The 15,626-nt window shown below is 33.3% G+C and overlaps 1 protein-coding gene across 2 annotated transcripts in view; it reads left to right on the top strand.

Moving 5' to 3' along the window:
- Nucleotides 1-15,626, top strand: part of PIK3C2G (phosphatidylinositol-4-phosphate 3-kinase catalytic subunit type 2 gamma) — a 336,298-nt gene that overhangs the window by 293,218 nt on the left and 27,454 nt on the right. For both annotated transcript variants that reach the window (XM_045554248.1, XM_045554249.1), the window contains exons 29-30: nucleotides 1,896-1,971; nucleotides 14,325-14,419. In XM_045554248.1, the coding sequence (XP_045410204.1) occupies nucleotides 1,896-1,971; nucleotides 14,325-14,419 (171 nt within the window). The remainder of the gene's footprint in view (nucleotides 1-1,895; nucleotides 1,972-14,324; nucleotides 14,420-15,626) is intronic.

Genomic DNA, 15,626 nt, shown 5'->3' with positions numbered 1-15,626 from the left:
ACAATTAGTGGAGGAAACCTGAGTGTGGTCTATCATACAGCGAGTGGAAATGAAGAAGTGAAGCAGTGTGAGCACCGACAATTCTTCCCATAACTTTGTGTCAGGGAAGAATAAAATAACACAGGATTTGGAAGGTGCATTAATGACAAGATATTATTTATGTGTGAATATACTTTGTGTGGTTTGACTTATCTGTTTGCTAGTTTTTAAAATGGATAGAGTTGACCATATTTTATGCTGATGAGGAGAAAAGGAAGAGGGTGAAGATGCTAAAGTGTAGATGGGAATATTTTACAAAGTTCCTGAGGAGGAAAGAATAGGGTCCAGGACACAGAAGAAGGGATCAGCATTGGATGGTTCACTAGGGCTGCCATAGCAAAGTCCTGCAAACTGGATGGCTGAAACCACAGAAAATTATTGTCTCATATTTCTGGAAGCCAGAAATCTGAAATCAAGGTGTCTACAAGGTTGGTTCCTTCTGATGGCTGTGAGGGAAGAACGGATTCCAGGTCTCTCTTCTTGGCTTGTAGATGGTCATCTTCTCCCTATGTCTTTTCACATTGTCTTTCCTCTATGAGGATCTGTTTCCAAACTTGCCCATGTTATGAGGACACCAGTGACATTGGATTAGAGAATCACTCTACTCCAATCTGATTTCATCCTAACTTAACTATTAATAATTACATCTGCAAGGACTCTATTCCCAAATAAGATCATCTTCTGAGGTATTAAAGGTTAGGACTTCAGTATATGAATGGCAGGGGGCGGGTACAATTCAATCTATAACACGTGGGAAGACATTTCTTCCACTGTTACAGGAAGGAAAGAGAAAGTACAGCAGTGTGAGCCTGTAGATTTCAAAGCAGAGAGTTTAGGAGTTTCCATCTGCCTTTTATTTTCTCTAAAGTGTAGACAAAGTCAGTGGCAGAGAAGGAGTCAGAATTGGAGGTTCAAGTTTCCTGGGGAAGATATGAAAGAGCCATTGCACAGAATGAGAGAGAAGGCTGGCCATGGAGACTTGTCAGGAAGTTTTGACAGCTACTATAGCATCAGCCCATGATAGGTAGTCAGAGTAAATAATCAATTACTCAGTGGTGCTCTTTAGATAACAATGTAAAGTCTTATGGGGAAGGCTACTTTGGTTGTATAATGGCTTGCAACAGAATGTGTGCCAATTTCACTAAGGAAAAGCTATTCTCAGATTCACCAGTTAGTCATTCATTTGAAGTTCAATGTCAATTCATATGGTTAATGTTGATTTGTTTATGATTGTCCCTATTTAAAAGAGAAGAACACTCTTTTCTGTACATATTAAAATTATACATAACTAGAATTTCTGTTAAAGCATTGAATATAATCTATTTCCTCCACTACACTGTGTTCTAAAGAGAGAGACAACCTTTTGCATTTTTCTGTCTCCAAATATCCCCTAACATTTCTCAAAGCTGTAGGTGAGGTCAATACTCAGTGAGGTTTCCTAAAAATTGGACATTGAGGAGTAATAGTTACTTGCTAAGTGAGCATCTGTGTCCTATTGAGAGTAATTTTTCTCAGAAAGCCTTGTCCAAGGATACACCTTTTTTAGCAAATGGAGATGTGAAATTCATGCTTATTTGTAAAACTCAAAAATGGTGAGCTCCAAGAGCAGAACACACTTGAACCTCTTAAAGAAATGAAAAGTAATCAGACCTTCAATCTCACAAAAGATTAGTTTAACTTACAGTAAATTGATAGTATTGACTAAACAATTTGCTAATATATTTTCCTCTGTTTGTGGAATCTATAACAGGCGCCCATTTAAAATAACATATGGCAATATTTTTATGTAATAGTGAATAGGAATAATAAATAAATAGAAGAAATGAAGAAATATTATATTTTGACTTGTTTTTCAGAGTGATTCTGTACTTAGATTTTTCCTCTCTGAGCCTATACAACAAACAATTGAAGAATCAACACTTGTGTACCTAGGTAAGTAAATTCATCATTGTACTATGTGTAGTGGTTGAGTTTCAATATAATTGTGCAAAAAAAAATCACACTTATAAATTTTTTCAATATTTGAATTAAATTCTCTTTTTAATAGTCTTTTCTAACCATTCCTAAAATTTTTAACCCCTTAGAATATGTTCAAGTTAAACCCAGATGTGTTTGTCCAGTTATAATAACTGCATGGCACACTGTTAACCCATTTTAATTAATTGTGCTTTGGAATAGAATTGCATGTCAGAGACAGAGTTCCTGTTTTCCCCCTTTGATAAGTCTTATAGTTTACTTCATATCTTAGGAAGCAACAAAAATAAATATAAGGCAACAATAATGGTTATGAATTATCTAGCAGTTTCACTCTTTTGTCTTTTAAAGTTCAATAATACTCCACTTCCCTCATGAAGTCTTACCAAGATGCCAAAATAACCCAGCACAATTATCCACCAGATTCTCTTTCAAATGTATATTAATTCTAATTAACATTCCTATCATCTCTCCTAGATGGGCAGGGACTCTTTTGAATGTCCTATCAATTTCAAGCAATTGTAATATAATTTCACTGCAAAGAGTGGCGATCCAATAACTGATACTGGTTTTTATCTCAACCAAGATTTGCAAACCCATAATTTGCAGACCTCATCCTTTCCTTTAGCAACTCCTGGTCTTCACTTTATCCACCTCTGCCTTCTGGTTCTCTATCTTTAGGATTAGGCCCATCTGCTTAACATCCCTGCTTGTATCTGACATCCTAGTTACTACCTCTTAGGTGTATAGTTCTCTACAACCAGATCAGACTATATAGCATAATTGTTTACTAGATTGTATATCTGTGCTTGTGTCTGCCTTTCTTCTCCTGTTAGACTGAAAGTATCTTTAATTCAAGGACTCACTTCTCCACTGTGCTTTGTGCTATACTCACAAATCCTAAATCAATGCATGAAGACCATATCTCCTTCATTCCTCTACCTTTTACCAACTGTGTGACATCATTCTCTAAGATGCCTTGCTTGTGTAGACAAATCATAAGCAATATTACGTAAATAAAGCAATTTCTTACATTTTACAGCACCTAAGGAAAAATGATGTCGGCAATATAAAATATTTTTATACTTATTGTCATAATTCACAAGCACCTAATAAATATATTCTTTTAAAAATACTATTAGCTAAGGAAGTTTTTTATAATCAATTTTATAAATTTGAATAATCCAAATTTTGAAAAAATCAAACATGAGGTTGTAGAATTCTAGAAATGTCAGACTTCAAAAAGGTAACTAGGTTGACCTCTATTCTATCATTGAAGTCCCTCAAGAAAGTTGTTTCTCTGTGTTTCAAGAAATTAAACTGCAGATCACTATAAGATTTTTTATTTTGTTTATAGTATTATTTCTCTGAAAGATGTTTTGAAATACACATGCACACAAAAAATATAGAATTATTTATTGCAAAAACTAAAATGGTTGAGAATTTTTTCGTTTTTATCTCTTGCATCATACAATAATCAAGATTTGTTTCAGCCGTGATGAGTGACAAAAGATTTGATTCTCAGTATTTTTAGATTATAAGCCACATATTAAATATGACCTAATATCTGAAAACAACACATCTTCAAAGCAGAATATGCAAATTATTACAACAAACAAGAGTTGGTAGAAAGTTGTTTCTTTTGTGGTTTTCAAATTATTTTTTTTCATACTTCTGAATTTTTATTCTTTTGTCACAAACTATCAGTTGATTTTAAGCAAGAAGTATAATATTCATTTTAAGCGCTCTTCTTGTCAGTTAGTTGAAAATTTGAGTTTATATTGCAAAATGATGACAGGGAAAAATTATTTAAGTGTTTTAAAATATTGGTTTACATAGGAAAACCTTAAGCAAAAATCACAGGTTTCATCCTTTTACTACCTCTATTAATTAAGATGGTGGATTCTGGATACTATGCATGTAGGACATGACTTATAAAGATCATATTAGTAAAATATGTAACCCTGGATCTGGGAGACACTAATATACTAATGTTTACTACTAACTAAACGTGCCTTGGAAGAACAATAGAATTATCTTTTTTCAAGTGCCAATCCAATCATCTCTCTCTACTACTTAAAAACTTTTCCTTGGCTTCCCATTGCCCTTAGGCAGGGTTGACATCATGCGCTTGTGACCTGTGCAGTCACACAGGACAGGACACTTTCAAAGGTCCCATACTTGGTTTAATACTCTGCTGCCACTGTCACAAAATTCTTAGTAACTTTTTTTTTTTTTGAGACAGGGTCTCACTCTGTCAGCCAAGCTAAAGAGCAGTGGCCCAGTCATAGCTCATTACAGCCTTGAACTCCTGGACTCTAGTGATCCTCCTACCTCACTCAGCCTCTTGAGTAGCTAGGACTATAGGTGTGCGCCATCATGCATAACTATTATTTTTTCATAGACACTAGGTCTCACTGTGTTGCCTAGGCTGGTCTGAAAACCCTGGTCCCAAGCCTTCCTCCCACCTTGGCCTCCTAAACTGCTGAGAGTACAGTCATAAGCCACGATGCCCTCTCTCTTAATAACTTTTGAAAAAGAGTCCTCAAAGGTTTATTTTGCACTGGGCTTCACCATTTATGTAGCTGGTCCTGCCCTTCGGAGAAAGGCCAAAATCCCTATCACGGCACCCCAGTATACTCTGGTCCCTACCACCTTCCCTTTCTAGTCTACTGTCAGGCCCTTCTGCGTCTTGGCTTCTATCTTTTCCCATCCCTCAATTAAGACAAGCTCTTCTGTACCTCACAGATGCAATTCTGTCTGCCTGGATCCCTTGGCTCCTCTTCCATCTTCCATTCTTTTATGCATTCTTCAGATTTCAACACAATTATCTTTGCTCTGTATTCCTACTCTGTTCTTTCTTCCAAACACTTATTGATTGCAATGATGACTCTGGCTTGTATGTTTATTTGTAGACAAGGAATCCCTGAGGGGGGACAATCCGTGTCTGTGTGGCTCCCCATTGTATTCCTAGGGCCTAGCACTTTGTCTGGCCTACTCTAGATGCACAATAAATAATTACTGAATAGATGATTGATGACAGAAAGGGCTAGTATGAAAGACACATTGATATTCTCAATCAAGGTAGCTTTTTATAAAAAGGACAAGAGAGAAAAAAAAACAAAGTCCAAAATCATGCTACTCTTCCCACTCATGAATTCACATGGAAATATCCTGGCACAAGAAATTCAAGGCCTCCCAACCACTAGAATTCTCTTGAAGTATCACCTGGGAAAAAAAAAATTTTCTACAAGTTATCACATTAAATATTATGGACTCAAGACTCAACCAAATCCAGAATGTTGCTAGATTTGGTCTTAAGTGTTTTTTCTTTAACTCCCTAATGGCATGATCCTATCTATTCTCCAAAAAGTAATATAGCACCTGTGCCAAATAATACTTCCACACACAAAAAAAATCATAATAAAATGATCCATTCTTCACTACTACACAGCTCTGACACACAGAAGATAGATTTTTGTCAAGTTTAGAAATAATAACATAGGTAATGAAGTAGAACATGATCAAAGACAACAATTGTCAGGGTTAAGAGAATGAGTTAATGAGTATATTTAGATGTCATTAATAATTACAAATAATTGCAAGCACAAGCTTTCGAGCATTGCTTTATATCACTACCTCCCGTTTGAGACGTTAATTTATAAGGGAACTTGGAGCCATGTAGTCTACGTGGCAGAGTCTCACTGGTTAATGTTCTAGCTACTTGGCTTGGGTAGAGCCCCGACCAGTTATTTATAGGTTGAAGTATGCTACTCAGGTTTTCAATTTAAATTGTCATGATACAAAAGAGCAAGAGACGTAGGAATAGAACTATTTAGAAATAAATACTTTCAGCTAAAAGCTTTAAAATAGTAGCCATTTTGCTATATTATATCATATAACCTCATGTTTTTAATTAGGAAAATATTTTAGACTTTTACTTGTCCTTGATCTGGGGAGGAAAAGATGGAAAATAGATGAGTTAGAAGGCTCTCTCTAATTATCTCATCTGTAATAGCTGGGTGTTAAAGGATATAGCTGAAATCTAAGAAATCAAGCAACAAAAAAATCTAATCATACATAATATTAGTGTGAGGAAACAGTAAGAAAGATCACAATATTGAATATAATTGGGTGGTAGATGAAAGTAGAGTGAGAAAGATTATGCACAAATTTTATCTTTGTTTCTACTAAGAAACAAATATTGTCCAAAGAACTAAAAGTCTAAAGCTATTAAATAAAGGTAGCTACTGGAACAAAAATAACAATTTTCCTAAGTATCATAAATACATAAAAATAAAAATAAATTACTTAGTGAAAGATTTTCTTTAAGAATCATAAAAATAAAAACATAAAACAATAAGATAGAACTAAAGGAAAACATATCTGCTATACCAATAAGTATAAATGGATTTATCTACTTAGAATGATTTTTTTCAAATTAGAGTAAAAATGCAAATCATAACTCTATGTGAAAACAAACCTAAAGCAAAGTGATTTTAAAAGAATAAAAATTAAAATATAGCCATAGGTATATTAGGCAAATACAAAGAAATCAGAGGTAACAATCTTAATTATGAAATGAGGAATTTAGGCCAAAAAGCATTGAATTAAACAAGGAATAGAACCTTAAACTATAACGAATATAATTCTTCAATAATGACATGAGCAGTTATGACTATATATCAAATAATATGACGCGACATACATAAAGCAGAAATAATGGAACACACAAGGAGAAACACACAAAAACACACTTGTAGTAGGATATTCTAATTTATATCTCTCAATTTATGAAAGACCAAATGAAAACAAATAAATAGAACCATAGAATAAATAGTAATTCATAAGGCAAAATTGATTAATTTATATCAAATTCTTTATCCTGAAAACAGAGAATTCATCTTGTCTTCAAGTACCTATGCACATCCATGAAAATAGATTTTATATTTGACCACAAATAAATTTCAATAAATTATGTAAAATAGAAATGGTGTATACAGTATTCTCTAATTGTGATACAATAAAATAAAAAATTAATGTAAACTTCCAGAAAGCTAGAAGACACTTAAGTTTGGAAATTTAAAAATATCTCTCTTGAGCAATTGTTGGCTCAAAAGTAATTACAAACCAAATTTGCAAAATTTCTCAACAACAGCAAAAATGAAGTACTACATCTCAGAAACTATGAGAGAAAGACAAAGCAATGCTCAATTATTGGAGTAATTGGAATAAGAGCCACAAAACAAACCAAAGGAAACAAAAAAAATGGATAAAGACAAAAGTAAATATTAATGAGTCAGAGCAAAGAAAATAGCGCAACTAATAAGTTAATCCAGAAGTAAAAAGTAGATAATAACATAAATAAGTCACTATCTAACCTAAAGAAAAGAATGGAGGGAAATGCAAATGCACAAAATACTGAAGGAGAAGCAAAAAGTAATCATAGAAAGAAATGGAATTAAAGAACAGTAAGAGACTACCTGTTCAATTCTATGAAAATAAATTTGCAAACCTGTCTGAAATTGATAGTTTTCTAGGAAAGAACAATTTACTCACCCAAGAGAAGATGAATCTAAGATTAAATTTGATTAAATAAATGAGGCTTCAAAAAGCAACCAAAACTTTTATAGTTTTTTAAAAAATAAGAAGTTCATATGATTTACAAAGGGATTCTACCAAGCCTTTAAAAAGTAGACAATACCACTGTTATTTAAACAATTCCAGAGCAAAGAAAAATAAGGAAAATTTTCCATATTATTTTTATGAAGTGCATAAAGTATTTATACCAGCAGCTTCAAGCATTACAAGGGTTGCAAATAAGAAATCACAGGCCAATCTTGCTTATGAATGTCAATGGAAAATTGTAAATAAAATATTAGCCAAAATAATCCATCAGCACACTAAAGGAATATAATTTACCATGACCAGAAATGCAAGAACAGTTCAATATTAGTACTATACATAATATATAATAAATATTATTGTATTTAATAGATTTAAGGAGAAAAATTACATGGTCATTGCTATAGACCTTGAAAAGACATTTGATAAATTGAGTGAACTTTCTTGATAAAACACTCAATAAAATAAAAATTTAAAAGGATGAAATCCTGTCATTTTTGGCAACATGTATAGAACTGGAAGACATTATGTTAAGTGAAATAAGTCAGGAATCGAAAATTAAACACTGCATGTTCTCACTCATATGTGGAAACTATTAATAAAAAAAGTTGACCTCATAGAAGTAAAAAGATGAACAGGGTATACTAGAAGCTGGGAAAGGTAGGAAGAAAGGAAAGATAGGGAGAGATTTGTTAATGGATACAAAATTACAGCTAGATAGGAGGAATAAGTTCTGGTGTTTTAGACCATTGTAAGATAACTATAGTTAACAATAGTATATTATATAGTTTCAAATAACTAGAAGGATATTGAACATTCCTAACATAAAGATACGATAAATGATTGAGATGCTGGATATGCTAATTACCCTGATCTGATCACCATACTTTGTACGTATAGAAACATTACTAATCATCCCATAAATATGTACAATTATTGTCATTTAAAAATTAAAATTAAAAAGTATAAAAAATTTAAAAATGAAAATTAATAGATAATGCCTTTACATGAGAAGATATATTCATTTTGGCTTTCCAAAGCCCACATCAGGCATGACAGGGAAGTACTGGAAAAGCATCCCCACTGAAGCATAGAATAGGGCACCATGTCCAAGCTCAGCACAATGATTTTACATTGTGTTGAATGTACCAGCTCTAACATATGACTCACTCCTTTACCTCCTGCAAGTCTTTGCTCAAAATTTATTTTCTCAAAAACAACTACCCTGATCAGCCCATCTAAAATTGCAAACTGCCCCTTATTCTGAAGCCCCCAATGCCCTTATGCTACTCTTAGATTTTTTCTTATCATTTATTATATTCAGAATATTATAACTTTTACTTATTTATTATGCTTATTACTTTTTCCATGTCTCCTCTGCTACTATAGAAGTGCCAAGAGAGGAATTTTGTCTAATCTATTCCCAAGAGCCCAGAACAGTGCCTTGTCCATAACAGGTCAGTCAATATTTGTGAAATGACTAAGTAAAATAAAGAACACAATTAGAAGCATAAACCTTGACAAGAGGAAGAACATATCAGCAGTCTTTGTAAGTAATACTATCATATACCTAGAATAATAAGAGTCAACTAAAAGTCTACCACAAATGATAAGAGAATTCAATAAAAGTATCAAATACCAAATTGATGTATGGATAGCTAGCATATATTATATTAAGATATATGATAGCTGTCTATTATATATAAATATAATACATAAAAATAAATATCTCATATGTATAAAATAACTAGTTAGAATATATAAAAGAAGAAAAGATCCCATTTACAATAGTAACAAAAAAAAATACCTAGGAATAATTCAATGGGAAATATGTAAGACCAAATGAAGAAAACCTTAAAACACTACTTAGGAATTTGAAAGATACTTTGAACAAATGGAAAGATATATTATGTTCTTGGATGGAAGATTCAACATCTTAAAAATGTCATATATTCCAATTAATTTTGAAGCTTAATATAATTTTTAAAAAATATTAACAGATTTGTTTTTAACTAGATAACCTAATTTTATAGTTTAGAAACAAAGAAAAACCAGGAAAACTTAGTAAAATCAGAGTAATGAGGGAAGACAAGCCCTATCAGATACAAAAACACATTTCAAAACCCCAATTATTAAAAGTGTGGTGTCAGTGTATAAACAAATGCATAAATGGAACATAATATAATGTTCCATAAATATTTGTAGAGCCAAATGCATTCAGGAATTTAATAGTATGTGACCCAAAAAGTAAAGAAAAATTCAACAAATGGTATACCATGTGCCAGAATAAATAACAAATAGAGGGAAGATTTTAAATGAAGTAATGAAACCACACATGTGACAAAGGAAACACAAAAAACTTCTTTATAATTTTGAAATGAACTGCTATAGCTATGTCTCCAAATCCAGAAGCCATAACAATTCTGCATGGCATAAGGCACTATAGCAAAGTCAAAAAAAAAAAAAAAAAAGAAAGCAAAGATAAATGACAAAATGGGTGAAATATTGGCAATACTTCAAGACAAAAGTTTGATTATTTGACATAAAACCATCTCTTAGAGAGTGGTCAGAAAAGAACCAAAAACTAAATAGAAAATTTGGTAAAGAGTATAAAAAGATAACCCATAAAAAAGAAAATACAAGTGACTCTTAAGTGAAAAGATACTCAACCTCACTCATAAGAGAAACACAAATTAAATTACACTGACACCATTTTTTTCCTCATCAGATTGGCAAAAACACAAAAATTTAATTAACAAGCTTTGTTATAAATCAGCAGGCACTCTTATACACTGCCTGTGATAATGCAAATTGGTACCACCTCCATGGAACACAATTTGGCAACATTTATTAAAATTACAAATGCTAATACTCTTTCACCAGCAATTCTGCTGTTGGAAATTTAGTGTATGATATTTGTGCACAGGTACAAAGTGATGCATGTACAAGGCTATTTATAGCAACATGATTTGTAATAGCTACAAAACATTGGAAACAACCCACCTGCCCATCAATAGGAAACTGATTAAATAAAGTACTTTCACTTAATGGAATACTATGAAACTGTATATCTCCAAGATCTTTGTGCAGAATAGTGAATATCCTCTCCCCTTTGTAGAAAAGGGGGAAATAAAAATACTTATATTGTTTATACGGAGCAACTCTAGAAGGATATATCTGCCTCTGGAGGGATATACAGAAACTGATAAAATAATAGGGTGGGGGAGAACTGGTTGGATAGATATTAGAAAGACGTTTTACTATATATTTTTAAAATAATTTTTTAATCATATGACTATATTATCATCTGAAAAAAAGTTAAAATTTGAAATAGTATTTTTAATGCCAACAGACATTATGCATAATAAGCAATGTGTTAGCTATTATAGTGCTATGTATTCATATATTTTGACACAATCATCTGTAGGATCAATAATATTTTAACAGTTCTTGAGGTTACTATTAATGGTGTCACTAAACATGGCTAAATACCCCAGACTAACTTGAAGCAGAAGACCTAAATATTCTAGCGTCTTCTTGTCCCTATTCTCAAATTCTCCCTCTTGGGATCTTCATTTAAACTGTTTCCCTTATGTCACACCCCACTTTTTTGCCCCTTTACAGTATGATGTTTATGAACATAAACTTCAGAGATCATTCATTCCTGTATTTGTTGTCTGCATGATCTTGGACCAAGTGCCTTAGTTTCCTCATGTGCAAAAAGGCGGTAATACAAACTTCATGGATTTGCTGTGAGAATTTAGTGAGTTACTGTACCTAAGTTCTTAGCCTGGCACACAGTAAGACTTACAGAAGTACTAAATCTCTCTACGACTACAACTACAATGACTACTAAGACGTCCCAGTGGCATGAATTTTCACTGGGTTCTGAACTCTGGAATGTTTTGCTGGACACTGTGGTTACCAATCTTGCATAAAGGGTCTAGAGTGGAATATCATTTTCAGTCAGTTCAAGTAGCAACTATACCTTTACTATTTAGGCACTCAATCATAAATTTATGCTAATTTCTGCCTTTGAATTAAAACTTTTCTGATTAAACACACTGAGTTTCTGCTTAATAATTCTTTCACTCTTTAATTTAACTATAATGTCCATTGTGCATAAAAGAGTCATTAGTATTTTTAGCACCTTTATAACAAAAGTTCAACATTTTTTATTATGAAATGCAATTTACTTCAATTCTGCATTCAGAATTAACTCATAGTATATCTAACTCACAATGTCTCTGCTATTATAATCAATGTATTTTAAGTAATTTTATTATATTTATGTAATTAACATTTCAGTTGCCAAAAACATTATTTCCAATGTCAGTAATTCACATTATTAACAATAAAATTCATTAATACTACCTACATACAATGTGTAAACTACTCAAATAGACATGTACAAGGCTTTGGGGGAGAAACCACACTGCTCAGGTGTAATTTTCAAATATTAGAGAAGATTAGAGAATTAGGATTGACTATCAGAAAACAAGACAGACCACAATGAGCCCCCAATTGAACACTGACAAATTTTTTGTTATTAGTAAGTTTCTTCTCTCTGAATTTCCTTAAAGAATATATAACCAGAGATTATCAAGGAAAATATTAGTAAAACTGTAAATTATGCTTAATCTTTGGGCTATAAACCAGAGTTTCTAATTAAAAAGCTAAAGTTCTCATTTTAATGATGTAATGATGCAACTCAAAAGAAAAATTAACATTATTTTTTTTATTAAATAGATGTTTATTGTGTACATTAATGGAGCAAGTGTTGGCTTATGTCCGTTAGAGATATAGGGAAAAGAAGTAGGCCCTGAGGTAGATCGTAATCCACTAAACAAATTGAGATGTGTAAAATAATTATGACATAAATATTAAGTGATAATGGCTGTGCTAGGAGATTTCAGGGAGAGGTGACCACAGAAACTATTTTGCATTTTAACTAGGCTTTGAAGAAAGGTGGAAGTTCAGTAGACAAAAATGGTTAACAAAATCCTTTCAAGTGAAGGGAATAATTAAAGAAATGACTAGAAGGAAATGGTAGAGCATGTTTGTAGAACTAAACATAAGTATGACAGTATAGAATAATATGGAGGAATAAAACACAGTAATAAGAAGCAACAATGAGATATCACTTAACTTCAGTGAGAATGGCTTTTGTCAAAAAGTCCCAAAACAATAAATGTCGGCTTGGATGTGGAGAGATAGGAACACTCATACACTGCTGGTGGGACTGCAAACTAGTGCAACCTCTGTGGAAAGCAATATGGAGACACCTCAAAGAGCTACAAGTAGAACTACCATTTGATCCAGCAATCCCATTACTGGGCATCTACCCAAAGGAACAAAAGACATTCTATAAAAAAGACATCTGCTCTCAAATGTTTATAGCAGCACAATTCACAATTGCAAAGATGTGGAAACAACCTAAGTGCCCATCAATACAAGAGTGGATTAATAAAATGTGGTATATGTATACCATGGAGTTCTACTCTATACCATGGAGTTCTACTCAGCCACAAAAATTAATGATGGTCTAGCACCTCTTGTATTATCCTGGATAGAGCTAGAGCCCATTCTACTCAGTGAAGTATCACAAGAATGGAAAAACAAGCACCACATGTACTCACCATCAAATTAGTATTAAGTGATCAACACTTTTATGTGCACATATAGTAGTAACATTCATCGGCTTTCAGGCAGGTGGGAGGGGGAAGGAGGGGATAGGTGTATTCACACCTAATGAGTGCAGTGTGCACCGTCTGGGGGATGGACACACTTGAAGCTCTGACTCAGGTGGAGCAAAGGCAATATATGTAACCTAAACATTTGTACCCCCATAATATCCTGAAATAAATTTAAAAAGAAGCAACACTACAAGGCTGAGAAATTTAGACCGTTTTTTCATAGGCAATGAAAAGCTATGAGAGGTACTTCAATCAAAAGAGTAATTTTATAAAAGTTGCTGTATGAAACTTACACTGGTAATTGCGTACAAATAGATTTGGATTTGGAGGGAGGGTAACAGAATGTTCTAGTAGTTCAGGCAAAAGGTTTTTATGAGTCTGAATTAGGTGCTATGGGACAAGAAAGGAGGAGAGTGCAAATATGTAAAGAAAGACTATTAGTAATTTTAAAAACACTTAATTGAGCACTTATGATTGACCATTTTTGAATTTTATCAGCTAATCATCTCAACTACCCAGAAGTAGTTAACTATTATTTCCATTTTACGTAAAGTTGATTAACTTACTCATGATGACACAGTCATAAGTAGTAGTGTTGGGACTTGAACCCCAGGTTCACTGACTTCTAAAGTCCATGCTTTTAACCTCTGTGATCTCTAATATTTTAAGCTCATTATACTGAACATTAAGGAGAAAATCAGAGCCAAAAAATGACACTGAGATTTTAAGCTTAAGTAATTGAGAAAATAATGGCACCAATCAAAAAAAAAGCATGGATTTTGGAGGAAGAGTTAGTTCAAGAAGATTAGACGCAAATACCACCTCTACCCAACCAACCCTGCCTCCTGAATAGTATTAAGATTCCAACATTATCTGAAGAATGTTTTTCTTATATATTATTCATTGGTCCTGTTTTAATCTTTAAATGTTGGCTTATTCTGCGATGAGCTGCTTCCAAACTAACTCACTGGAACTCTATTGTTTTATCAGGTGAGAAGTTTTCTGACAAGAAGCCTCAGGTGCAGTTAGTCATATCATACGAGGATGTGAAGCTGACCATACTAGTGAAACACATGAAAAACATCGTAAGTTTATTATATATAATAAGAACCATGTAAACCTACATTTAGAAATCATTTACCTCCTTTGGGCAATTAGTGTCAACATTAATAAGAAGAATGAGTATAGTGACCAATTTTAAGTAAGCAACGATGAGCCAATTATAATGTTTTTGCCTCAGTATGGTTGTGACCCTGGGGGTAAAGACTATAAAATATTTCACAGGAAAAGCCCTAGAATGAACACTGGACTTTATTTAAAATGAAGTGTCAGGGTAAAACTAGTGAAAAGGCTCTTAAAAAGCAGGAATAGCTGGAAGATTAAAGCCTAAAAGAAAAAAGGCATTGTCCCTAGGATTTCCATCTAGCTCATCGTGCCAAGCTTTTTGGAGGATTGACTCTACTTCTTTGCGAAGTGCCAGTACCTTCTCTGTGAAGCCAAGAACTCTTAGGGTTTCCCCTCAGTTCTCACTGTACCTTGAGTTTATAGAGTTTATAGCGTCCTAATAGTTATCATATTCTGATGTAATCACTTATGCATATTTTTCTCCTCAAAAGGTGATCATTTTTTTCAGAACAAGAACTCCATCTTCCTATTCCCAGAACCTAGAACAAAATCTGTAGTTAGCCTCTAAGGAAAACTGAAAGCTCCACTGTCTATTACACCCCACTTAAGAATGGGTCAAGTCAGAGGCAAGGATAGTAGTTGGGCTACATCATTATGAAAGAGAAGGAGCTTTGTATGTTACAGGGTAAGTGACTGATGATCCAAGTCTGGGTGCAGTAAGCAGAAAAGGAGAACTCTAAACCTCACCAGCCCTTCCAATCTTCCCCAAGTCTAGTGAAAATGTGTCCTCCGCGTAACTCCCCAGAAGACTATACTGGGTGTGGAGAAAGTGACACAATTTCGGCTCTTTTCTTTAAGCATGTAAATCTCCCGGGATGCATTTGGAAGGGTCTAAAGGAGCAAACTCTTCTCCGCATGACATGCATCTGGAACATACCAGTACTTAACAAATATTAATATTTGTTCAGTGAACAAATAAGTGGCATAAGAGGATACATTTGTTACAAACAGTATTAGCCAGAGACATCCAAGGACACTTATTTGTAAATCTGTGGTGTTCACAATCAGCAATTTTTGTAATATCTGGACAAATATTTTAAATTTTTTTGGTAAATCTTTTACTCATTAAAATAATTATTTTCCATTTGCTTGTGGTAAGGTAATCCT

The sequence above is a fragment of the Lemur catta genome, chromosome 6 (assembly GCF_020740605.2).
Source record: "Lemur catta isolate mLemCat1 chromosome 6, mLemCat1.pri, whole genome shotgun sequence".
Taxonomy (NCBI): Eukaryota; Metazoa; Chordata; class Mammalia; order Primates; family Lemuridae; genus Lemur; species Lemur catta.
Note: the sequence above shows the minus strand (reverse complement) of the source record. Positions and strands in the feature narration are given on the sequence as shown.